We start from the raw sequence: 27,233 nt of genomic DNA on the forward strand, positions 1-27,233 counted from the left end.
GAAGCATCCTGAGAGAAACAGTTCAGAGGAGGAGCTGCATGATGCAGCAGAGAAGATTTACTCTGTCCGTCTGTGTGTTCTTCGCATAGAGAACCGCTAATCTGATCTACTTCATACTCGGTGGGTGTTTTGTTGGGGACCTCGTGGAGTGCTTTGTGGAATTTGGTGCAATTTGGACAAGCGACACATTTGTTATTTTATTTTTTACAAATATTTTTATCTGCATTTTGTCTCACTACGTCTAGACACACACACAAACTCTGTCCACGAGCTTCCCTCAGAGCAACTCAAAAAGAAAATACATAATATATACAAAAAGAAAATTAACATAGAAATAATTTTGTAAACCAGGTAAATACATATAAAAATATATATTTAGAATAATAATTGTATTTAAAAAATGGAGAAAACAAGGACATAAATAAACAAAATGAATTAATTGGATTTAAGCGGCATAATATTATGTATAATGTTTAATAGGTTAAGAATTAACAAGCTTTACATTATCCGGTCACATCTTTTATTCGAACTCATCAAGATTGCACCGAGTTAATTTCCCCCAAAAATGAATGAATTTGCCCGATGTTTTTGATTGCGACACATTCAATGTTGTTAAACTCCGTAGCAGAGAGGGGGCGGAGCTATAGGAGTCTGCAGCGGTTCATTGGCTGCACGCAGTATACTCTTGCTGCTGAATGCTGGGTATTCTGTCCACTTTGCAGCACGTTCCGGGAGCCAAGCCATCGGCTAACTAACTAACTTGTTTAAATGGACTTTAAATAAAGTGACTTCCACTGGTCCTCAGGGGAGCGACTGTTCGGAGGCACTTTAGATGAGCTAATTGTGGGATTGTGTCGTGTATGTGAACTCAGCCAAATTCCCTTCCCCCAAAACGCTGCCACTTCAGAAGCACATTTAGCTTTTTTTGTGTGAGCGGATCCAGCTGGAAGTTTTCTTGAAGAGCCACGGTTAAATGAAATCCTTACACCCTCAATACTTCCAAGTGCACACTCAGCCTTTTGTGTGACCCGATTAGCTTTAGGATCCTCAAACTCACACGTTGTCACCGACATACATGCTCGTTCCTGTTATCCACCTTAAGCTATAATTCAAGCCCAGCTGTTAAGATTTGACTTGATCCATCTTACAGCAGGACTACTAGAGGATGAAGCTCACGGCTGAAGTCCGTTCAGACGTCCTCTTGCATGTCCAACGAGTTCAAATGTGTATTTTTCTTTACAGCATGTGCTCTAAATATTTTGTAATAAATATGACACTTCTTTCATTAAGTTCCCTCAGTGCAGAGTGTGACTGCACACATCTGTCAGGCTCTCCAGCCAAGTGTAGATTGATGTCTCCAAATTAGACATTGATTGATGTTGCATCAGATTTGTTTGGAACATTTTCATTCGTCAGATATTGATTCTGTTTTGTGAAGATAAATTCGACCGCTTTCTGTCTCGGCACAACTCACTTTAGATTAGATTTAGAAGTTGGCTGATCCTGAACTCAGTATTTTTCACAACATGACAGACGGATGATTGAATATCCCAAATAAAATCCCAGCAATTATCTACAATGAAGCAGTTACAAACCAAACAACGAATGCTAAGAGACAACTGAAGCACACGCTAGATCTTTACGCGTGTGGTCGATCAGCTAAAGTTATCATTCAGTTGAGAAAGTCGACTTTTTAAATTACAGAAAAAACTTCATCTGAGGTTCACTTTTAAGCTTTTTCTGAACTTTCAGCCAGATAGTTGTGTTGCCTTCAAGTCTATTGTGAGTACAGCTTACAGCATTGTTTTATTTCTGCTTCATAGTTACAATCTAGACGACATGAAAGGTCTGTTTCCCAAACTTCCCTTCAGCAAATGCGTGCATCTTTTCTGTGGATCTGTAGTTCGAGGAATTGTCCTGTAAAGTGTTACATTGTGTCCACATCAAACAAACGTCATCCTTCAGCAAGACCTTCCTGTGAATCAACTCAATGCAATCAATCAAACTTTATTTGTATATCACCTTTTTAAACAGGTCAGTGCAGTTCAAAGTGCTTCACAGACGACTGAAAAGACCAAAATAATTTAACAATATGACAATTTGGGGCGACCGCGGCGCACTGGGTTAAGAGGTCGTCTGGGAACCGGAAGGTCAACGGTTCGATCCCCGACTGGGACGTGTCACGAGTCGAAGTGTCCCTGAGCAATACACTGAACCCCCGGTTCAATGGCAGCCCACTGCTCCCTATATACAGGGATATTAAAGGGATAAAGAATAGTATAAATTCTATTCTATTCTTGTGACGAATGCACGAGATAATAATTTAATAAAACATAACTAAAAGTTGTAATAACTCGAACACCATAAAGTACTTTAAAAAACAAGTAATAGAATCTTAAAATCAATTCAACTCACATTCATTTATAAAGCTAAGCCGCCATCAATGCAACAGCAGAGAGGTCTCTGAGTTCACAGGCTGATGAAGGTCAGACCTGCTGCTGTTCTGTCACCAGCTGAAACAACTCTCTGTAGAAGGCAACAGGGATGGACTGGAAGACCTGAATGTGTGCAAGTGTGTGTGTGTGTGTGTGTGTGTGTGTGAGACTCTGGAGAGCGTTATTTAGGTTACCTCCAGACCCGACATGTCAAAGCCTCAGAATCATCTTCTCAGAAGTGATCATCATGAAGATCAAACGCGTTTCCTTATCAGGCAGTCGATGTTCTTCAATCAGATCGCTTGTGAGATGAAGTTCACGGTGGCTGTAAAGCCGTAGAACAGGTCAGATCACTGTTTCCGCAGCGGAGGAGGGAAACGTGGTGGGTTGTGTTGACGCCTGATTGCAGGGAGGTTTGTTTGTTTGTGTTTATGACACGGTTCAGCTGTTGGCACGACACCGGCATGGAAATGATCTCGTGTGTGTGCATGGCTGGTGCTTTGTCATTCATCTTACTGTCAGAATTGCTCAGATGCATCAGCTGCACTGTAATATGGAACAATGCAATATGGGATGAGTGATCCTGTAATGTGGAAAATACAGTGTGAGACCGGAAAACATTCACTTGTTCTGTGCAAATCAATCAAATGTGAACAACTCTCAGCTGATGGTTGAATGTGTTGCGTGTTGTGTGATTTCAGCTCAGTGTGTCGTGTCACCGGTACGCACACTGATCTGTTGCTCCGCAACTCGTCCGATGCTTCGCGGGCAGAAAGCTTCGCAAGTTTAATTTAGTCGTTGGCGAGATTGTGTGACGTGTCTCATACGTCGACTGGGAGCAGATTGCGTGCATACATCGCAGCTTGTTTTTAAATGTGAATGAAATGTTTTTCACAACGCTTTACAGCCAGTTAGTTGCATCAGTGTTTAGTTGGCTCACTGTTATTGGCTTGGGCAGTGTGTTACCAGTCCAGTAATAAATAAACAGTAACAAGCACATCGTTAGAGGAGTATAGTTTTTTACTTTGGACAGAGCCAGGCTAGCTGTCTTTATGCTAAGCTAAGATACGCCTGTCACTACAGTAGATCCATATTTAACCGTCATATCAAAAGCCTCATTCAACTCATAAAAATAAATTGAATGAGCCTATTTTGCAAAATATAAAACGGTTCCTTTAAATCATCAAATAACAGCTATTACCATATTTTACATTTCTAACTTTACTTTTCAGATCTCAGTCCAGTCCCAACAGCTGAAGCTGTGCCAGATTATCTTTCCGTTTCCTCATGTCTTCACAGTAATTAAGTGTAACTTCATGACGGACTCCCGCTGCGCTCAGTGGGCGACTCTGTGTCCTCAACAGTGCAGGACATGTCGTCCCAGAATTAACTTTGACATGGTGACTGCTCCAACAAACGCTGTTGTTTAGCTCAGAAACATCAAGTGCTTTCTGTTATTTACATTTCCCAGCACTGGAGCAGCTCTAATCCCCCAACACGTCAACTGCAGAACAAAAAAGGGGACAACAACAACAACAACAACAGAAAAAGAGGAAACCATCAGATCAGCGCAGTAGGAAATAAAGAGAAGCAGAGAGTCCTGCGGTTTGAAAGGCACATTGCTGGTTTCAGACACATCAGAGGGATCAGTCATGTCGCGTTTTTTCAGGTACAGGTGATAGTTTCTGTCTGAACAGAAACTTGAGTTTCGTTGAATTAAGAGGATTCGAGACCAAGTAGAAGTTTGGGAAATCAGCGACATGCTTTTAATGGTTTCATGTGAAGCACTTTGAATTACCTTGTTGTTGAAATGTGCTGTACAAATAAACTTGCCTTGCCAGAGAATTCCCCGTAGAGCAGTTGAAGGTGTTGAATCAAAGCAGTGGAGGCTGATGAGCAGCAGCTGCATGTGCCGGAGATGTGGTGGCACGTGTCAGTGCTGCTTTACAGATGGCTGGAGACGATGACAGCATGTGCAGAGTGTCGCGTTTACATTATTTACCCGTGCTCCCTGGAGGACGGAAGAGCATCGAGCTGAATTTAAGACTCTTCAGAAGTGCCGACTCAGATCACTGACAAGTTGTTCTGTACAGGAACACACTCGAATCAGACAAGACTGATTAAAGGGGTTTAGACTGAACCCTCTTCTTTTTGGCCACCAAAACTCAATTTGAGACTACAGTCTACATGTGTGGGTTTCCACCTGCGCTGCAAAGATGTGCAGGTCAGACGAATGTGAAGCTGCGTAACTACAGTGTCGGCGTTTTGTAGGTTTGTAAATCAACAGCAGCTCTGAGGACTTGATACGTTTAGAAATCAGAGGCTGGTAAAACGATCGTCATGTATTTTTAGATTCATACCTCCTCCGGCACAGTATGGCTTAATGTGGTATTGATCAGGTATTGACTGATCATGTCAAGATGCGTAAACGTTATGATTGAAAATCACAATTATTCCACCAAATATTGGTTTTCTAACTTGAAATATGATGTGGAATTTGAAAATTAACATTTTAACCATAGACTGTGTAAAAGAAGTGGACGTAGTCACCGTGACGTCACTCATTTCGTTTCGAAGCCTCGAGTTCCGCATTTTGGCCGTCGCCATCTTGTTTTTTTGCATCCAGAAGTTTAAAATCTTTTGGATTAAAATCGTTATCTTTCAAACACGATGTGAAAGGGTTAAAGCTGTCAGACGAAATGTTTACTGAGGTAACGAATCGAGAGAGAAGTAGAGTCATTTTCTCACAGACTTCTATACAACCAGAGGAGTCGCCCCCTGGTGGACACTAGAGGGAATGCAGCTTTAACACATGAAGCATCGGCTTCACTTTCCAGACCCGGAGGTTGCTGCCTGATTTTAACTTTTACAATTTCATGCACACATACATGTAAACTGTATTTTTTTTCAGATGTACCTAAAATACTTTTGCCACCGTGTTAAATTCGTAATTTTCCGAACAATGCTGCTGTTGTGCATCCATACAAAACAAAGTGGCACCGTTTGTAAAATCAGAAGTAAAAGACAGTCCTCTGTCCCTCAGAGCTGAGTTCCACCCTGATGGAGAAGATGCAGGCCCAGGACATGATGAGCGGCCTGAGGATACCGGAGATGGAGGATCTGGGACGGTTCTTCCGCTCCCTGCCGACGTCCACGCTGGTGGGCATCGGCGCTCTGACTGCCGTGCTGGCGTACTGGTTGGCCACCAGACCCCGCCCCATCAAGCCACCCTGCAACCTGCTGCACCAGTCGGAGGAGGTGCCGGTAAGATGGCGCTCACACAAACGTATTCACAGATGCATGCGGTTAAGAGTCGCATTCACCAAACAGTTTCACACCCAAGTGGATCATTTGCACCTCGCTTCTTAAAAGTCCTCTTTTCCTCCCCCACACTTTTACTGTTTGTCTTATTCAATGACTGAAGTCTGCTGAAACAGTTCTCTCTTAGCACCCAGCTGCCAAAATCCAGATGAGAGAAGCTCTGAGTTGATCAAAAAATACCAGGACGTCCCGCTACATCCGGTCACATGTTGCAGTGTGAAAGCCAGCAAGTAGTGTGTGCGTCCTGTTGAATGCATACTTCATTCAACAGGACGCACACTTTTTAAGGGCAGCTGCAGCTGAACTAAACGTACGAAGAAGAAGTGTTCGATTAGGAACGCAGTGCATGCGTAATTCTTATACTTTGATGAAAGAGACACTAGATTTGAGCACCAATCAAAAGTGAGGCGGGAAAGAAATGTCACGTAAAGACGTAAACGTGTACCTAACTTACGTTTCAGGCTTTTGTCAGTGAAACTCAATGTGATGTTCAGCCGGGTTTGGTGCAATTTACTTAACATTTGTAATAATTTAGTGAGATAGGCATTATTGTGTCACACGCGTTCACCAATGTCGTCAATGTTTGTTTTTCATTTTCTGTTTATTTTGGTTGAAAAACATGTGACTTCTTTCACCTCTGACCTTGTTTGTTATTTATTGTTTATTATTTATTATGTATTATTTATCATTTATTATTTATTGTTTATTATTTATTATGTATGATTTATTATTTATTATTTATTATTTATTATTTATTATTTATTATTTATTATTTATTATTTATTATTTATTATTTATTATGTATTATTTATTATTTATTATGTATTATTTATTATTTATTATTTTAACATGGTGTTAACATTGTCTTTACCTGACTGTCTTTATAAATGTTTACTTCAAAGTTACACATAAATTAAACTGTAAACACTCCTCTGTGTGTATAAAAACTTGTTTTGACATGAATTTATGCAACAAACGCCGTGGGGCAACGTGCCCTCGATTCCACCCCATCCTGGTTTACCTTAACCACCATCCCAAACAAACACACACGCACGCACACACACACACACACACACACACACACACACACACACACACACACACACACACACGCATGCACACACACACCACAGCCCTGTGCCTTCTCACTGTCTGGCAGCGTTTGTAATCAACGTGAAACTCCTTTGAAATGCTTTTCTTTGTCTGAAGTAATGCTACAAACAAATGACCAGCACACACACGCAGGCAAAGACACACAGATATTGATATGCGTTTGTGAGCTGACAAGAGAAAGCGTATCATTTGGAGAACAAGGAAAACTATTTACTTTTTACTCTTTATACTGGAGAGGATTTACATCTGTTTGCGGTTTTTGTTTGTTGTTTTTGGCCAAAATCAGCTTTTCATTTTGACACAGAGTTTCGAGAACGAGTCGTGAAACTGATTGATGGCGTGACACTGATTCTTTGCCTCTCTTTGTCTTTGCGACAGCATGAAGATGGAGGTCGCCGGTCCATGATAGGCGACAGCTCCAAGCTGCTGAGTCATTACCACGATGACGCCAGGACCATGTACGAGGTCTTCCAGAGAGGCCTCCACATATCTGGTGGGTGGGATGTGAACTATGATTAATATCGATTAATATCGTGTTCACACACAAACGTACACAGACAGATGTTCTCACTCGTACTCACAGATACAGAGAGATGGAAAGCGTTTCTTTCATTCTCCCGTCCTGCAAAACACAAATAGAATACATAAATTATACATTTGATGTTGTATCTATGATATCTACGTATCATATGAGATTATAAATCTCTTTTACACGCAGAATAAAAGGGGTTAAAAACATACAACACAGACTAAAAATAGAATGGATGAAACATGAGACTCAGAGAAGGATCAACAAAGCAGATGTGATCAACAGGATAATGTAGAATTCATTTGACACCACCCGTCAAAATACGTTTAAAAGGAATATGAAAGCGAGAGGCCTCTCTTCAAAGCCACATTCATGCGTCCGATAGTTTTCTTCATTCGGTGGATGTTCTCACCGGTGTTTGTTTTACTGTCGAGCTTAGTGCCTCTCAGAGGCCTGATGCAAAGCAAGCTGAGGCGCATATCAGACAGCTGCATATCTCAGTCCAGATCACGTGGAGGTTTCTATTCACTCTCATTCACACGTCTTTGGTCTCCACCAGCTCCTGAGAAGCAAAGCCATCTGTCTCTTTGCAAACATGTGTGTACATGAAGTCGATTTTATAATACCTTTGATGTGTCTCTGTGTGTTGAACAGGTGATGGACCTTGCTTGGGCTCGCGGCTCCCCAACCAGCCTTACAAATGGATATCCTACAAAGAGGTTCGTGCCATTCAGGGGACATCTCATCTCTTTGACACGTCTTAAAGGGACGCTTCTTATCTTCAGTGCCGTTCATCAATCTAGATCCTAAGAGGAAACGTCCTTCTTCCTTCTGCGCGGTGATGCAGGTGGAAAGAAAGTAGTTCCGACATGAAACTGCTCACTAAGGTCTGTGGATTATCTTGAATAACCAGGTCGTGATTTTCTGGAAAGAGACGTTAAGCACCACGCCTTGTGGCACACCAGAGTGCCTTGTAGTCTCATATTGTAGAGAAGGCAGACGTCTCTACGTCTGATATCTGCAACGCTCGGCAGCTCACACCCAATCAATCTAGATTCATAAACAGCACTCCAGGTAAGAGGCAGAATATGTGGTTTAGAACTGTCCCTTTAAAAACAGACGTCCAGCAAAACGATCACAAACAAATGCTGCAAAATCTTACATTTAGTGGTAATAAAGAAGAATTTAGTTTGCCTTGCAGTTGCGAATCTCTAAAATGTCTTTAATCTCATTTTTTCAGACATTGTCATATGTTTTGCTGTCATAAAACATTTCAAATATTCTTGCATGGCATTTTGTTTTTAAAAAGAGCTCTAATACTCATCCAGCCCATTTCAGTCACCGTGTAAGTGCACACTCGGGTGCAGTTTGCAACCTGTGCACCACACAGGCTTTGTAGCACCAAAATCTGCCCGGCAACCAAGCCTGGCATCGCCATGACGATCACTGCAGTCTGCAAACATTGCTATATTTAGGCAGCAACCAGCATCAATCCACGCTGCGGTGTGGGTGTGCTGGAGGCAGGTACAGGTCGTAGAAAATGTAACGCACGTCTTTGTCAGATCACGATCTTTCTACAGTATTTAAACTTTATAGATTGTTTTCTGATGTTGTCGCTTATTGTGATTATCGATTAGTCTGCCAGTTATTTTATTATGAATCATTGTTTAAATTGAAGAGCAAGGTGATGTCATCACATTGTTTGTTGTCCCCAATCAACAAAAACAAATCCTAAAGATATTTAGTTTACTGTCAAATAAGAGAAAGAAGAGACTGGAACGATGAAATATTGATTGAAAAGATGAACAAATCATCGACTTGTCATTTCGGCTCTTTTTGTTTTTAGGAAATGTGTTTTTGTTGGGAAATGGTTGGAGGGGAACTACGTTTCGACAAGTGATGTATAAATCATCATCACGGTGCAGAAAGGTCACAGGAGAAGTGAATTACACACCCGGCAACATTCAGTCATGACTTCATGTTCCTTCACAGGAGGCTGGCGGCTGGAAAGTTTGTTTTTTTCTTGGTTCATTCGTTACGCTGTGGTTCCCAGAGGAGCCAGACAGGTCCAGATTTGAAAATGATGTGCAAGACTTCCGCGGAAACATTGGTGCATTCTTGTTCTGCATTATAGTATTCAGAGGACACATCCTGTTTTGTCTGATGTCTTTCCCAATCGCTCCATTCAACCGTCATCAACCGCACAATCAAAGGCCAGGCTCTTGTCGAGAAAGGAAACCTAAAATTGAGTCGATGATTTATGATTGTTGCATGAACATGGATTTCCCTTTATTTCCCAAAGTCCCTATTTTGAGCTAAATATTCACTAAATAGTACCAAACTCAGCCCAAACACTGAGCACTTCTAAGCATTCCTGTGTGTTGTTATAACTGTTTCCCGAGACACTGAAAAGCAGAAGGTGTGAATGTGTGTCGCCCAAGAAGACTAGAGGACCGGCTCAGCGTCTGTTTCGTTCCACCTGGTCCAATCAGCTGCTGTCCCGTCTTCTCTCGCTCCGTAGGTGACGGCCCGAGCCGAGTATCTGGGCTCAGGCCTTCTGCACCAGGGCTGCCAGCCGACCCCCGACCAGTTCATAGGAGTGTTCGCCCAGAACAGGCCAGAGGTGACTCTCACTCTTTGTGTCTGTCTCTTTACGTTTCACGCTGTCTCTCTCTCTCTCTCTCTGTTTCACAAGAGTATCTGTTTTGATCGAGTAAGATGTTTCCCAGATGAATGAACCCTGACCTCTGACCCCCCTGACGTGTGTGTGATTTTCAGTGGATCATCTCAGAGCTAGCTTGCTACACCTACTCCATGGTGGTGGTTCCCCTCTATGACACACTGGGCCCAGACGCCATACGGTTCATCATCAACACCGGTAAGAACACACACGGGCCGACTTCTCACACGAATGCACACGCGCACACACACACACACACACCACCAATCAATCGTGATAGCATCCTCCAGCCTCGCTAAGCTTTTGTTTTAAATGTACGTCAATCTTCGTTTCTTATTCTGCCGACAGTCACACAAGGGTGCGTGTGCTCTTGTGTGCTTGTGTCGTTTCAGCCGACATCTCCACGGTCATCTGTGACAAGGTGGACAAAGCTCAGGTGCTTCTGGATAACGTGGAGCGGAAGGAGACGACCGGCCTGCGAAGAATCATCCTGATGGACGATTTTGACTCCGACCTCGTTGTGCGCGGCAAGAGCTGCGGCCTCCACGTGCAGGCCATGCAGGAAGTCGAGGTACGGCACGGAGCGAGTGTTGTTCTACGCGTCGACACATGTGATCATCAAGTTGATGAGCTCCAGAGGACGCTGCATGTCACCTGGAAGCTCTGTCAACCTGAACAATAACACCGTTGTGTGTGGAAAATTCTTTTAATAATTCAGTTTCTACAGCAGGACATCAGGAACAACTTGATGAGACACAGTCATCAAAATGCCGGCGTGCAAGATTATATATAATGCAGAAGTAAATAAGAACTTAAAGGATGAGGATGGTTGTTGGTTGATAAGATGTAAAAAAAAAAAAAAGGATTTACAGAAATATTGTTTCAATATAGAAAAAGCCGAATTATTTCCCTCAAACATCACATTTTTAGCACAAGTTGTTTAAATGTGGGGACTTTGGCAGTGATTGTGGAATAGAGGGCTGCAGGGATGATGCATTTTTATTGGCCAACCAGGAAGTTAGCGTCACGCTGGTTCCCTCCACACAGAAACTGCAGGATTCTTCCTTTTCAATTGTGCATTATTGCAGAAAGTAAACTCTGCGGCAAACAAACGTTCATGAAACTTGCTTATGTTTTGTTCAGCAAGATAATCTTCACAAATGAAGAACACTTTATGATCGTTGGAGAGTGATTACAATCGGCAGAAGTAAAAAGCTAACGTTACGCTACGCACAGAGGAGGAACAATGAACAAACAATGAAAACAAAAATACGGAGTATATATCACCTTGTATGAACTTTGAAAATAATGGATTGGAAGTTGTCTCAGCAGCTGAACATCGAGTCAAAGCAAAGTGATGTTTAGATTTTCTCAGCACACAATCAAAAAAAAAACCAAGTTGTTTGTCATGTTCGGTGAGATGTTAATCTAATCCTCTCCAGCTCGACACACACACAGACGACATGATGAAGAACAACACAAGTCGCTGTGTTGTTCTATCAGAGAGATGGCTCGATATCTCCACAACTAGGCAACTCACACCAAAGTAATCTCGGTTGAATCTCACTGCAGGTGAAATATGTATATCAAATATGTATTTTTGATTTTGGGGTGAACTGTCCCTTTAAGATGCAGATGGCCTTTGTGTTCACGTCATAAAGACAAAGAGCGACAGAAAGGAGAAAAACACTTTGCTTTCAATAAACAAGGTTTTTAGCGCTCATTCCACTGAGTTGATTCACATGAATGTGGCTGGCAGTCACTAAGTACATAACTCATATTTCAAGAGTCTGAACTGTGCAAGTATGATAAACAGACGCCCGGCTCATCTGGTTTGCCAGGTAGCTTCATTAAAAAGAAGCGCGGAGACTTATTGTAAATGCTCACGAACACTGGCTTACAATCAAACACTGCAGGTGGTTATGTAGATGTTCTCTCCACAACCACAAATATTCGGTTTGTCTTTAATTTAGAAAATGTCATGACATGACTCCGAAAACACTCATCATTCAAGGCGTCATGGAAAATAACACAAAGGATGCGTCTGATAATGTCATTTTGATGTGACTTGTGCATAAAAGTCCACTAGTAATAATTGTCTTCATGTTGTTTTTAATCTTTCAGGCTCTGGGCAGAGAGCACCACAGAAAGCCGACAGTAAGTACTGATTGAAGAGTCCGCAGAGCGACGCTCTGTGTAACGTGAGACTTAAATACCTCAACAACTATGAGACGGATTACCACGACATTTTGACCGGACATTCATGTTCCTCTGCTCTGTGTCTACTGCTCATTGTTAGCCTGCACACACGCCAAACTAAGATTGTGAACATGCTTCACATCAGCATGCTAGCATTGCTATTGTGAGCATGTTAGCATGCTTACATTAGCGTTTAGCTCAAAGCACCACTAAGTGTAGCTTCACGGAGCTGTTAGCGTGCCAGTAGACTCTGGTTTTGAATGTAAATGATGACCAGTCACTTATTTTTTGGTCTTAACATGAACTTGACATGTGAATGACCCTCTGCTTAGCCTCGCTGCTCTCCCCACCAGCTGTCAGAGCGACCATGGAGCCCACACTGTCACTAACTGCACTCACGGAAAGAATTTCAGAGAGAAGCAGAAAGAAAGGTCCACAATGGACCATGATACGCTATGATTGGCCAGTCTGCCTTCGAGGGGCGGGACTGAGCGAAGGTGTCAATTAAACTTGCTTAGAGCCTGTAGAGCAGGGGTCTCAAACTCCCGGCCCGCGGGCCGAATCCGGCCCGCTACCTCATTTTATGTGGCCCGCGAATCCGCCAGCAAAAAAAAATAAAAATAAAAATAATAAAATAAAAATATCCCCATAGTCGAAATTATGAGATAGAAAGTCGAAGTTATGAGATAGAAAGTCATAACTATGATAGAAAGTCATAATTCTAGATAGAAAGTCAAAATTATGAGATTGAAAGTCAAAAGTATGAGATTGAAAGTCAAAATTATGAGATTGAAAGTCAAAATTATGAGATTGAAAATCAAAATTATGAGATACTTAAACAGTCATAGAAGCAGCTCTTTGGCTTACTGTACATTTCACATGGAAATGTATTGTGAGTACATTGAAGACTACTTTAAACTGTGAATGCAGAGAGTTATTTAACAATATGTTACGAGTGGTGACATTTACAACCGGCCCTTTGTGGGCGACCGTGATGCCGATGTGGCCCGGAGTGGAAATGAGTTTGAGAGCCCTGCTGTAGAGGGATGAACGTAATGACGTTCTCCTATAAATAAATACACAGCAGCTGTGTTGCTGACAGCTTTTACAGTTGCTGTTCTGTCCAAAACAAATCATCTGTACCGGTATATCTTGGACAGATCTTATGGCTTCATTTACACTCTGCTGGTGTTTCAAGATTAACAAAATGAACAGTGAGTGTTCAGCCCTGAGCCTCTGGCTGCTGGGTCATGAGCCAGCTTAGCAAGTATTTACTCTCCGGTCAAATTAAAAGAGAGAACCACTTGAAAGAAACCGGTTTACCGACATGCTTTTGGAAAATGTACCCATGGATACTGCACGTACGATGACAGAGAAAGGGAACCGAGACATTTAATGTAAATACAGGTCGCTGTGGTAAAAGTTGATGAGTAACATGGAAATGTCATGCTCTGACTGATGCTATTTTGTCTCCACAGCCACCAGCACCAGACGACTTATCCATTGTGTGTTTCACCAGTGGAACCACAGGTAATGATTGATTAAAATCGTGTGAATAACGTGCATTATTTGTGCCATTCAGAAACATGTGCAAAGCAGTCAACAGTATCAATCAGTATCTCTTTAATCCTGTTACTGTTGCTATTAAGTTTTGCACAACTTACAGCCTGTTGTCAGTTATGCATGTTCATCTTTTAATGAGAAATAAGAAAATACAGCCTAAACACAGGAAGGCAACATCAGATTTGGTCTCCATTAAGTATCAGGAAATGCACAAAAAAAGCAAAACATTTCACAAACTGCAGCATGCCAAGTCAAGGAGCACACGGTGTGTCCCAGTGGCATTCGGCAAATACCAGACCTTTAAGAAGGCTTCCCTCGCTGACGTCAACCCAAGCTGTTATTTCAGCTTTATACCTGCTGCACCTTCATGTGTACAAAGGGCCAAGTTCACATCAAACATGCTCTCTGACTCCTGATCCAACATACTCTTTGTTCTCTCTGTTGGTTATGTATTGATAAGTTTCAAGAGATTATTTGAACGCATATAAAGCTGCAGACGTCTGACTTTCTGACAATATGATTGCACATTATTTATGTAACTCCGTGGCTTCTTTTCTGTTTCTATGTGTATCGCCACATCATATTTTAATGTCTGTAACTATGGGGAGTTGTGCAATGCGTGACTGTGAATGCAGCATCAGGAGTGTACATTTGAGCTGTACGGTGTTAAAACGTGGCTTCATTAATTTTAAATGCTACGATGCTGTTTGTTCCATTCTCGCTCTTATTAGCCGATGAGGAAGTGCCATAAACCTGCATTCTGTCTACTGACCACCAGGGGGCGACTCCTCTGGTTGTACTGAAGTCTGTGAGAAAATGACTCTACTTCTCTTGATTTATTACCTCAGTAAACATTGTAAACATGAGTTTATGGTCTCAATCTCGAGTTTCAGGTCTTGTTAAATACAGCATGATGTTCATTTAGTAACTTACAGCAGGCTAACTTCCGTATAAGCTAAAGATCAAGCCGTGCTCTCACTGAGGTGAGGTTCTGCAGTACCGACTAAAACGAGCAGTAAATGATCAACGTTATGAAGCGTAAAGAACCAGAGTCACTTCGCGCTTCCTGCACTCTCGTCACAGCGTAGGAAAGCACATTGCTGTTGACTGACAACTTTGTTTGGCTCATTTTCTTTCTAACCGGTCTAGCATGAAAGCATGGTGGGATGAGTAAGCCAGCTCACTGGTTACAGACAAGAAGACCAGAAGCAGCACCGGGTCGAACAATCCCTCTACCTCAACACCCGTTTTGTCTTGGCATACATATGATTATCATTCAGTACTATGACCATGCAATAAATATCTCAATACTTTGCTGCAACCTTCGGTTGAGGTCTCTTGTAGAACATTTCTAAAAGGAAAACACAAGACAAAAGTATACAACATTTAAAAAATCACATTAATATCAAGACAGCACTTTGATTTTTGTAGCTGGAAGTGGAACAAACACTCCACTCGGAGGGGAGCATGGAGGAGAAGCGTTTACTGTAAATGAATGCTGTTTCTCCACAGCAGCACAGTGACCCAATGCCCTCTCTTCATTCCATAAATGCCATCAACGGCGCATGTCACAAAAAGCAAAGAGGGCGGTGCATTGGTGTGAGTGAGGAAGCCTCGCTGGGTTTTTCTGGGGGTTTTTGGGGCGGTCTTATCGCACAGCAAACAGGCTGGGAGACAAAAAGCAGGTCGCGTGAGGACACACTGGTGTCAGTTCACAGGAGACAGCAGCTGCTCTGAAGACACTGCCGCCTGCTGGCTGTCAGAGAGACCTGCAGCCGCTCCAACACGCGGGTTCACGTTTCAACACATCCGCTCATTTCCCGAGAATTCCCTCTGTGGTTGTTGCAACATGATCGTGGTTTATAGCTGTGGGAGTCGGATGATACGTCTGGAAAGAGGAACGCTTTACGACAGAGCCATTGCTTCATGGTCACCACTGTGTGTGTAGAAATGACATGACAGTAACTGGGGACCCAAAAGAAGTTCATTTTAGTCTGCGGTGGGAATTACCAAACACACAAGAAAGACACGTGATTCAGCGACCCTTTTTCACACTGAACAGGCTGTTTGATGTGACATAACATTTTACACTTCGTGTGTGTGTGTGTGTGTGTGTGTGTGTGTGTGTGTGTGTGTGTGTGTGTGTGTTTCTGCACAGGGAACCCAAAGGGAGTCATGCTGACCCATGGGAACGTGGTGGCAGATTTCTCAGGCTTCCTCAAAGTAACAGATGTGAGTCTTCATTTTGATACTTTAAGTGGTTGTGTTGTGAAATGCTTTTTCTTTATTTTAATCGACATTGTTTCCCTTCCTTTTCATCCCCTCTGCAGAAAGTCATTTTCCCCAACAAAGACGATTGCCTCATTTCCTTCCTGCCGCTGGCTCACATGTTCGAGAGGCTGATCGAGGTAATTAAGCCGAGCTGGCGTCGTCACCGCTGCCCACAGGAATGAGATAGTTATGTGTTGGGATGTCAGCGGGGGCAGAGGGCGGATCTCAGTGACTGTGAAGGTGGGCGGTCATCTCAGATTGTTTAGTGTGTGGGAGGCAGGAAGAGGGGGAGGGAGGGAGGGAGAGGCTCTGTTTCCCTTTCCATCTCCTTTCCTTAAGTTTCGATTTCCAACTCTGATGATGAATGAAAACCTGCCCCTTAGTGGTGGGCGTGTTGCATCATTTCCTAACCTGATGAAACACACACACACACACACACACACACACACCCCCTTACATGCCCACAGGAAACCACGTTATCAAGAAAGAATCAGATTAGGAGCCTATATTTACATATTTACCCATTTACTATCATCAGATTTCTCCTCTGATGTATTTGTTGAACCAAAGCCGGCGTTTTCGTTCTGTTGCTCTTCATTGTTTCATTTGGACCGGCGGGCTCAGTGGTGAGAGAGAGCACCATGTGCTCTCACAGAGCCTGACGTTTACGACAAAGACTCTGCTGTTCAACTGTGGTCAAAGAAAATTCAAAAGAAAATGGTATTTTTCAGTGAAAGAAAATTCAAAAGAAAATGGTATTTTTCAGTGAGAAGTATTTGTCCTGAACATGCCCTGGTGTAAAAAAACAGATGAGAAAACCTTTTAAAGGATCCGTTTCTTTGGTGAGCGTTTTGGAGAGATTCTTTGGGAACGTATGTACTTTGTTAAAAAGCTACTTCCAGGCTTTATTCCACAAACAAACCACCAGTCACTCTCTAGATATGTGCTGGTGCTCCAACAATTGTTCCTCTGACATACAACAAACACACCCACACACACACACACACCCACACACACACACACACACAAACACAGTGAGATCAAAACAAACATAACCAGTAACATCAGATTATTTAACGGACCTTGATGTTCAAGGTTTAGCGTTCCACAAACAGAACTCATTTTATAAACTGAACGGTTTTCGTGCAGAAGGAGAAGCGTCACACCCCGGTAGCTGTCCAGCTGCAGTGTCTTTCACCCGCTGTGGGGTTTTAGTTTTCCCGCCAGCTGTTTCCATTGACGTTGTGACCAAACTGAGCCGTTCCCCTCCAGACCTCCGACAGAGTGGCGGCTGTTTTCACTCAGAATCTGCGAAGCCAAAAATGTGTCGATCAAAGGCTCTCGGTGCTTCGACTTTTTCGTCGTAAAATGTGACATCAAACATTGAGATGCTGAGATTTGATGTTTTGTCTCTGAAATGAGCTTTCACACAGCGGGCCAGCGGGTTTTTTTGTTGGTTTTGTCGTAAAATATGAATATTACGCATTATGTTTGTGATTGCAAATAAAGACATCAACCAATCACGTTGTGTGGAAACGGGTCGAGTTTCAGGGTCTTCCACACAGAACGCGACAAACACGATGCTGCGGTCTGAAAAACGTGATTTCGAATTTAGAATTCGGTTTTTCGCAGCTTCAACCCGGCTGAACTTTGGGGCAAAGCGGCAACAACAATAAGGAGGCCCCGTAGTCCGAACCAAGACGGCAAACTTTATTACTGCTTTCAACCTTAAAAAGGCATCGATCTTAAATTCTTACCTTTCACAATAAAAGCCCGAGACGTCATTCGCAGGCGAGTTTTTTGTATTTTTATGTTGTGTGTTTGTCACGTCGACTCCTGCCACACCTCTTTTTGATTCACGGTAATTTGGAGGTATCGTTATGCCGTCAAGTTATAAATACTGTAAAGATGTGTGTGTCTTGTCTGGGCGTCACGTGCCATGTGTGAACCACCATGTTTTCTCGCCCGAGGCGTGAGACTCGCACAGGAATGTCCCGAGAAAGAAAAGAGTCTCACCCACACCCACACCCACACACCTCCATTTACGGCGGTACCAGTGACGTCTCAATCAGAGGCAACAAACAGGGCCGACCTGTGACCTCAGATGGCCTCAGGAACAGGGACAGGGTCCACACACGGTGCAGGTTTTCTCTCCCCCGCTGGCTTCAGGCGCGATCGCTCATGTTTTCTTTCTCGTGCTTCAACAAGTCCAGTAGAGTGTCGAGTTTAAAGGCACCTCACCTCACCTCACCTCAACAAACGATGCAGTCCACCTTTTAGTTGTTAAGAAGATGAAATCAAACATCGAAACTGGTGATTGGAAGTAACGATTACATTTACTCAAGTACAGTTTTGAGATACTTACACATTCTTCTTCTACTTAACTCAATTTCAGTGCAACTTTTTACGCCACTATTTATCTGAACAGCTGGAGTTACAAGTTCAGATAAAGACTTCACATTAAAAAGTTCAGGAGTGCTAAAGATTTTGACCGCATAGAGAATAAAATAGTTGTCACATCACATGCCATCCAGTCGTAGTTCTTATCCAGAGCAGCACGATTACAACAGAGTCCGTTTCTATACAATATCCACCAGATTATGTTCTATTTTCCTCTCTTTATTTTGTCCCTAATGCACTTTGAACTATTTTTTGAATAATTAATTTCCATGAATTTCTATCATCTGAGTGACAGTTGAGTCAGTGTTGGGATCTAGTCTGCAAAAGATAACAGGCGTGTGTGTGTGTGTGTGTGTGTGTGTGTGTGTGTGTGTGTGTGCAGTCGGTGGTGTACTGCCACGGGGGACGGATCGGGTTCTATCAGGGCGACATCCGTCTCCTCCCAGACGACATGAAGACCCTGCGGCCGACCATTTTCCCCGTGGTGCCTCGACTGCTCAACCGCATGTACGACAAGGTGAGAAGAAACTGATGTTTGCCTGTTCTAAGATTAGATAATAAGACGAGATGGAACTGTATTAATCCCGAAGGAAATTAACAGAAGAATAACCCAAAAGAAGTCGCTGTGACCTCACGTCTGTCCCATTCTCTCACCTCAGGAGCTCTTTGAGCAAAACGTCCTCAAACGCATCAGGATGTGATGAGATTGAAGTGACGAGAAACTGGACGACGGACGTCACCGTGACCTCACAGAACACGTTTTTTGGTCTTAACTGAATAATGAATAAGCTAAATATGAGAATTTGGACAGACGTGGATGTAAACTGTTAACTGGTTGTCGCTGGCAGACCACCAGTTGAGTCATGTTAAGATGTTTGCCATGTGCCATCCGGTGGCGCAGCTGTGGCTTAGGGTATAACGAGGTGTTGTTTTTTCCACCATGACTAATGTATTAGAAGTCTGGATTCCTCAGAAATGCATGTTGTGTAATAAATCCCTCTTTATTGTAAGAGAGATTTGTTCGGAAGAATAATGTGAGAGTTTGGTTCTTGCGGTTATGATTTGCGTGACCTGCCTCCTGATCATTTCGGGGCCTTTCACATGAATGAATAAAGATCAACAGCTGGAACAACAAGCGCTTGTCCCCGACCTAAAAGAATTCAAATATAACGTGTATTTTGTCTCGGTCTCCCCTGCAGATCTTCAGCCAGGCCAACAGCCCGTTGAAGCGCTGGCTGCTCAACTTCGCTGCTAAGAGAAAAGGTGCTGAGGTCAGCAGCGGGATCATTCGCAGCGACAGCATCTGGGACAAAGTCTTCTTCAGTAAGATTCAGGTAAACAGCGTTTCCTCTCCCCATCTCAACGTGGAGTGCTCAGTGCATTTTGGAAAATAATGATAACAATGACGCATCTCGTTACTGCTCTCCAGGCTTTTCTTAAGACTGTTGGTACAAGTTTATGTCACACCTGTTTGTTACTCACCGACTGCATCGTTTTCATATCCGCAAGGGAAATTAGTTTAGAAAAAGGTTTTAAAAGGATTAGATTTCACGTTTGGAGATCAAACCGTCAAACGTGTGGTTAAAGGGCGACCCGCTCTACGCACCGAGCCACAGACACCTATTTTACTCTTAATGATAGCGACCTGTCAATCACAGTAGCCCCGCCCTAAAGCACGCCCTGCTTTATGGTCTGTGTGACTCTAAATGGACCATAATGTACTAAATGAACATCATGCTGTATTGAAGAAGACTTGAAACTAGAGATTGAGACCATGAACTCATGTTTACAATGTTTACTGAGGTAATAAATCAAGAGAGAAGTAGAGTCATTTTCTCATAGACTTCTATGCAACCAGAGGAGTCGCCCCCTGGTGGACACTAGAGAGAATGCAGGTTTTAAGCACTTCAGCATTGACTTCACTTGTTAAAACCGGAGGTTGCCGCCTGGAATCCGATACAAACAACAATTGATGATTGTTTTTTCTTCTTCATAAATATCACAATAGGAAACATTAAACAATGAAGACCCCTCTGCATTGATTTTGTGCTTCCTCTGTCTAAAGGCCAGCCTCGGAGGACGACTGAGGATGATTATAACAGGAGCGGCTCCTACCTCGCCCAGTGTCCTGGGATTTCTCAGAGCAGCTCTGGGATGCCAGGTAAGACACACACACACACACACACACACACACACACACACGTTTACATGTACTTATATTCTTTGAGGAACCTCATTCACATGATGAATTCTTTAGGTCCTAACCATCCCAGCTACATACCTGTGTGTGTGTGTGTGTGTGTGTGTGTAGGTGTACGAGGCGTACGGCCAGACAGAGTGCACAGCTGGCTGCACTTATACCACACCTGGAGACTGGACCTCAGGTGAGTGGCAGCGGTGATGTAACAGGCCGAGTAAAAGGAAGACAGATCCTGAGCTCTGAACTTGTTCACGTGACTGAGCCTCAGTTCAAAGGTCTGAAAGTGAGAGTTATGACTGAAGGAAACAAACGCCTCCCATGCTGGTGATAAAGTTTAATGGAGGTCAAGATGGTCTGTAAACTGTGATAAGTGAACTCCGTGAACTCCCACCTCCATATGAACCGCGGGGGTCACAGCCGCTCAGATAACGAAGTAGATCGAGGAAGGAAAAACAAGGAGAGGCCTTGAAGAGCAGAAAGAGCTGTTAGGTCACATGTTACCTCCTGCCTGCCAACATCAACTGCCTGTATAAAACACAACACGCCATGTATAAAACACAACACGCCTGTATAAAACACAACTGCCTGTATAAAACACAACTGCCTGTATAAAACACAACTGCCTGTATTTCCCCACATTGTTCTGCATTGTTATGTTCAGCCTCTTGGCATCTGTGGTGATTTTCCACGTGTCTAGTTATACGGACTTAAAGCTGTTGCCCGTTTTTTTTTTTTTTTTAAGAAACCAGTTTCTTTTAATCACCTTTGCTCTTTTAGTAAATGAGCTGAATAAATCCACTTACTCCCTGAAGAGAAGGTGGCGATGAAGGGATATGACTTCACAGAAGTTGCATGCAGGTTCAATAGCTGATGTGTTTTGTCTTTTTTATAACCCTGAGGTTAGTATGAGTAAGGGACCTCACAGTAAACAGCACCAGTACAAATACATCATTTAAAGGTTTCTCAGTTGCATTATTTAGGCAGAATTAATGTAGAAATAAAAAAAACAAACACGACATTTGAACCTTTTACAGCACAAAGCAACAACTGCAAAAAGTGCATACATGTGTTGGGAATCATATATTAACATGCTATTTATGGTAAATATGATGTTAAATTTAGTATGTAGTGTTTACACTGCATAGTATGTGGATTTGGTGTTTTGCAGAAATTCCCGGATGTAAACGACATTATAAAGAATTCATCAGGAATATGCGGCGTGAGCTTACTGTACGAGAGTAAAAGCTCTTTATTTAAAATGAACTGATAGTGTCCTTGACCCTTGAATTCCATGTTAGACTTTTTCTCTTCTTACGTCCACATCTCTTTAGAGTTCATATAAAACCAGACTCGACCTGCTGAGCTGCTGATACCGCATGAGATATTTGTATTAGTTCGATAACACTCGCCATGTTGGCTAAAATAAAGAATATAGTCCAACAGCGCCCCCTGCTGGTCGCTGCTGCATGAGAGATTTGTATTTCTATGAAATAATTCAACTAAATCTTTTCGATTTGATACTCGACCGTACGTTTAAGAATGTGTGCAGGTGAACATGCTCCCTCCTCTTCACATATTTGGTTTTTCAGATGAACAATTGAATTTTTGTTGAGTTGACAGTACAGTGTTTAATACTCGAAAGGACAAAGACACATGAAGAGGTCATTCGGTTGAGTTTTGTTTTGTTCTGACCCGGTGAACAGGTCACGTCGGGGCCCCGCTGCCATGTAACATCATCAAACTGGTGGATGTTCCTGAGAAGAACTACTTTGCCTCTAAGGGAGCGGGAGAGGTGAGTAACAAGGAACTTAAAAATAGTACGATGCTGCTTTGACTTCAATATCATAAAATGCCATTCCGGAGAAACAAGGCCCAGATGTGAGGTGAGTAAAACAGCGTTTAAGAAATATTACGAGAGCAGAAACGGATTTTTTTCATGCAGTGAACACAATCTAGAGAATACAAAAATAAAGTAAGAACGTACATTTCTTTACAGGAATAAAAAGATATGTATTTCACCTGCGACCTCGACACCTTTTCCACTTTCCTAATCTCCCGTGTAGGTCTGTGTGAAGGGACCAAACGTGTTTAAGGGCTACCTCAAAGACCCGGAGAGGACGGCCGAGACGCTGGACTCAGACGGCTGGCTTCACACCGGAGACATCGGCAAATGGTTGCCCGTATGTACAGACAGCTCACCTCAGGCTCCATCACTCAGGCGTAATAATGAATTGCATTCAACAGCATGTGCTTTGAGATAATGCCTTGTTGTCTTCGACCCCTCGTCCTTGTTATAGAATGGCACGCTGAAGATCATCGACAGGAAGAAGCACATCTTCAAGTTGGCGCAGGGCGAGTACATCTCCCCCGAGAAGATCGAGAACATCTACATCAGGAGCGAACCTGTGACCCAGCTCTACATCCACGGAGACAGCCTGCAGGTAAGAACACCAGCAAAAAAAACCCACAGCACACAGAGGCGAGAACAGACGCGCTGTGATTGTAACGCTACACAGTGGTGACTGACTAATGAACAACGATGCACGCCGCGTGGAGAGGAGAAGAGGGGGGTCTGATTAGAGGACGTCAACCTTTTAATCTCATTATCTGAGATGAGTTACGACTCAATCTTTTGACTCTTGTGTCTGTGTTTGCTCTTCGCAGTCCTGTTTGGTGGGTATTGTGGTTCCCGACCCCGAAGTCATGCCTGAGTGGGCCAAGAAAAAAGGCATATTCGGCACCTACAAGGACCTCTGTAAAAACACGGTAGGTGTGACCAGCAGGTGTGAATAGCAGATGCTGGAGACGTCTGACCGGAAAATAACTTTCTTCTTTTGTCTGCAGGAATTGAGGAAGGCCATCCTTGAAGATTTGGTGCGTCTGGGCAAAGCCAGCGGCCTCCACTCGTTTGAGCAGGTACGTGGGCATATGTTTCACGCAAAAAACAGTTCATGTTGAATCTATTGTTGGAGCAGTAACAATCATGGTCTTAAAGCTTCACCATGTCTGTTTATGTGCCAGCAATGTGTCACTTAAGGTCTGTTTGATTCTGCCGTAATATCTTTATAATAATTGAGTAAAGTTCAGTTGAGCCACACAGTAAAATGATATCAAATATTTATACTGCAGCACTTTATACATTTATTTTCTCATTATATTAGAAATAAATCAGCCAAATATAACTTGGGGGACTCTCAAGAATCCTGTTCTCGTTCAACATCTTTTCTATTCATTCCCACTCTTAAAGGTGAAGAACATCTACATCCACAGCGATATGTTCTCCATCGTGAACGGCCTCCTGACTCCGACGCTAAAGGCCAAGAGGCCCGAGCTGAAGGAGTACTTCAAGGAGAAGATCGACCGGCTCTACGACAGCATCTCCATGTGAAGGCCGAACCTCATTTTCCTCCGAGCATCTTAACGCTAAGATCTGCTTTTGACCATTGACCTGCAGTGGGACAAAGACGTGACACCTTAGGCTTAACGTGCTTTCGGAAAAGCAAGCCGAACCTTGGCCCCCGCTATGGACGATTTAAAATGCCCAGATGAAAACAAATCAAGGAAATAAAATGGAATACGATACACATTCTAAAGTGTATTTCGTTTTTTTATGTATGCATTCACTGTGAGAAAGCATACGTTAAAAAATGAAATGCGCCGCCCTGTTTAGCTGGGTTGTTTTTCATTGTGACATGACTTTTCCATGCTGCATAAAGAACAAATCAATAAACAGACGTGGTGCGTTTCAGTGTTGTCCAGTAGAGGGTGGTTAGAGCTGCCAACACTAAAAACAAAGCATGATGTATTTCACTTTATCTCTGAGTTTGATTTGTTCAATTTAAAGCTACTGTGAGGAACTTTTATCTGGTAATGAAACAGTCTCCGTTTAGTGCTGATCCTCTATATAACCACCATAAATAGTGGACCGACCCAGATCCAACCTCACCTGCAGCCTTGGACCTGCAGTCAGAGCTTCGGAGGGAGGAGGAGAGCTCAGCTCCCGGCGGCGGCTCCTCCTCCTCCTCCTCCTCCTCCTCCTCCTCCTCCTCCAGGAGCAGACCCAGGACGTATTGCTGGACCCGCTGGAGGGAAGGGAGGCAACGGGAGAACCAGAACCAGGACTGAGAGGGGCAGACTGTCAGACCCTGCTGCAGTAGAATGAGAGGTTTTCTAAAGGGACTCTGGTGTTCGGAAACACTACCGCGTTCGTCCACAGGGGCCGCCAAATTCGACACAAAATAAAAGTTCCTCGTAGTAGCTTTAAGCATTTTAAATCTGACTGAAATTGCTACCTGGTATCCACCCAAACAAACCATCAAACGCTCTGTCCCCAGCAGCAGTAATCCATCAGCACTTTTATGTTGAACAATCCACTCGTACTTTCGGTTTAAACCCACCAGCCAAACAGAAACCTTCATCCACAGTTCACGACAGCAAAACATGATGTCTTTGTGTACAGCGTAGCTCGAGGAGGTGTCTTGCTGATACCTCGTGGGACAAATAATGGACTTCATCCTCAGTGGAAAACCTTAGATTTTTCCTTTTAAGCGAACACGCATCAGGGCCTGATGCATTCCTCCTGATCCGACACAACAAAGATGAAACTTTCAACCCTCGACGTCGTGCAATTTCACCCGAGGCCGCGCCGTCGTGTTTGAGGTCAGAACTGAGAGAAGACGGTTGAGAGAGCAGCAGCTCCCGCCTCACAAACCACCGCTGTCTCGATCTCGACGCTTTGAACCGCATTCCGAATCACACAAGTTCACGTCAACGCGTTCACTCGTCACCTCTACGCGGCTGCGATCGGCAGCTTAGCATGCATGCTCCTCGCGCGCGACGGGGACTGTAACAATCATGACCTTTTCACGCTCTGCAGTCGGCTCGATCACATCTTTTCTTTTCATCCGTCTTTTGCACAAATAGTACGTCAGGTGAAAGAAAAAAAAAAGAAAAGAGAGATAATCCAAAACCAGGGCGCAATGCATGCAGTTTGCCCTGCGATGCTAGCTCCGTTAGCATTTGACTTGGGGAAAAATAAGACGTTTCTTTGTGGCCATTAATAGAGCAGGTTGTATGCAGCTGCCCACAGCCACTGCTGCTAGTGCAAAGCTTTGCAACGTAGGCAAAGCTGAGGAATCCCACTCACTGGAGGAAAATAGATCAACTTTTAAACTAAAGAAACACACTTTCTTTTTCTTTTGGGAGGGTTTACACATAGAAGTAATGTATAGGCTTTTTAAGTTGATTACCGTCCCGAAGCATAAACAATGTGGATGTACATAAATGAGGACAGCTAGATGTAAGCATATTTATTAAATCAATGGTTTGAATGGATTTATTTTGTCTCTCTCTCTCTCTCTTATTGCGTGTAGTGAGATGAATTGTACTTATTTATTTATCTATTCTGCTGTAAAATGGAATCAGCACCATATCCTTGTAATGATTGAGTGCAGCAATAGGGACAAGGGAGGGCGGGGAATCGGACCAGGGCTCAATGAAATAAAAGATATTCTGGAATGATTTTAAACGACTGTCTCCGTTATTTTTTCACTGTGTTTTTAATGCTACTGCATGCAGGTTTATTTTTGAAAGGTTTCCCTGGAAGTACTAGCAAATTGTCTCAATCGCTGGTTTGAAAAGCTTTGAACTGCTGTCAGAAGAAGTAACCTACGCAGAGTGTTGACCAATGCCAACAATCTGAAAAATAAACTAAATGAAACAAAGTTCACAAAGTTCTTAAGTAAAAGTACACAAGTGTTCTCAGCTAAATGTACTTACAGCATCTAAAGTAAAAGTACTCTTTATTTTAACATTTTGGGAGTTTTAATGACTTTCCTCTTCTTAGTTTCCTTCTTTCTATTCTGTCTTCTTGACATTTCAATAAATAAGATTTTTAGGAACCGAACCAAGAGGATCCAGATTGCAAACAAGTAACATTTCCTTTTGCATTATCGTAATTTATTTTAAACACCTTATCTGTTCCTCCTAATTGGTTTCAGATGTTCCTGAACACGGAAGTCACTAAAAGAAATAACACACACTAACTGTAGCAAACCACAGGAAACCCATGAGTTAACCCCAAGGCCATTTCTCCTCTTCTCTTATCTTACAAATGAAACTCTTTCACACACACGTCTCTTTGTTAGGGACGATACATCATGATCACACAGGAAGAGGGAGGTTTCTCCACTCACTCATACGCTCTGGTATCCACAGGTCAAGGTACTTTTCTTTGTGTACTCTTTCTCAGGAGCCCTGTCAGACCAGACGCCTCCCATGGCCACACAGCTGCAGACACTTAGTAGTTAAAGTGAACACACATAAAATACACAAAACAAAACAAATTTGAGAAAGATACTACATCATTATTTTGAGATATTAAATCATTATTTTGAAACGGTTTCTCATCATTTTGAGATTCTAAGTCAAAATATTGACGTTTCTCATTATTTTTAGATGCTAAGTAAAATATTTAAAAGGTTTTTCATTATTTTGAGGTAATAAGTCATTATTTTGAAAACG

At 42.9% G+C, this 27,233-nt stretch overlaps 1 protein-coding gene across 2 annotated transcripts in view; it reads left to right on the forward strand.

Annotated features, from left to right (window-relative positions):
* The window catches only part of acsl6 (acyl-CoA synthetase long chain family member 6), a 36,932-nt gene extending 10,773 nt beyond the window's left edge, over positions 1-26,159 (forward strand). For both annotated transcript variants that reach the window (XM_079283932.1, XM_079283931.1), the window contains exons 3-22: positions 5,479-5,699; positions 7,248-7,362; positions 8,053-8,117; positions 9,920-10,021; positions 10,177-10,276; positions 10,471-10,649; positions 12,203-12,235; positions 13,756-13,807; positions 15,999-16,072; positions 16,171-16,248; positions 18,894-19,028; positions 19,711-19,845; positions 20,577-20,672; positions 20,823-20,895; positions 22,415-22,503; positions 22,775-22,891; positions 23,009-23,152; positions 23,376-23,477; positions 23,556-23,627; positions 23,959-26,159. In XM_079283932.1, the coding sequence (XP_079140058.1) occupies positions 5,496-5,699; positions 7,248-7,362; positions 8,053-8,117; positions 9,920-10,021; positions 10,177-10,276; positions 10,471-10,649; positions 12,203-12,235; positions 13,756-13,807; positions 15,999-16,072; positions 16,171-16,248; positions 18,894-19,028; positions 19,711-19,845; positions 20,577-20,672; positions 20,823-20,895; positions 22,415-22,503; positions 22,775-22,891; positions 23,009-23,152; positions 23,376-23,477; positions 23,556-23,627; positions 23,959-24,099 (2,106 nt within the window). In that variant the 5' untranslated portion in view covers positions 5,479-5,495 and the 3' untranslated portion in view covers positions 24,100-26,159. The remainder of the gene's footprint in view (positions 1-5,478; positions 5,700-7,247; positions 7,363-8,052; positions 8,118-9,919; positions 10,022-10,176; positions 10,277-10,470; positions 10,650-12,202; positions 12,236-13,755; positions 13,808-15,998; positions 16,073-16,170; positions 16,249-18,893; positions 19,029-19,710; positions 19,846-20,576; positions 20,673-20,822; positions 20,896-22,414; positions 22,504-22,774; positions 22,892-23,008; positions 23,153-23,375; positions 23,478-23,555; positions 23,628-23,958) is intronic.
* Positions 26,160-27,233: the final 1,074 nt, after the last annotated feature.

This window comes from Melanostigma gelatinosum (genome assembly GCF_949748355.1).
Source record: "Melanostigma gelatinosum genome assembly, chromosome: 14".
Taxonomy (NCBI): domain Eukaryota; kingdom Metazoa; phylum Chordata; class Actinopteri; order Perciformes; family Zoarcidae; genus Melanostigma; species Melanostigma gelatinosum.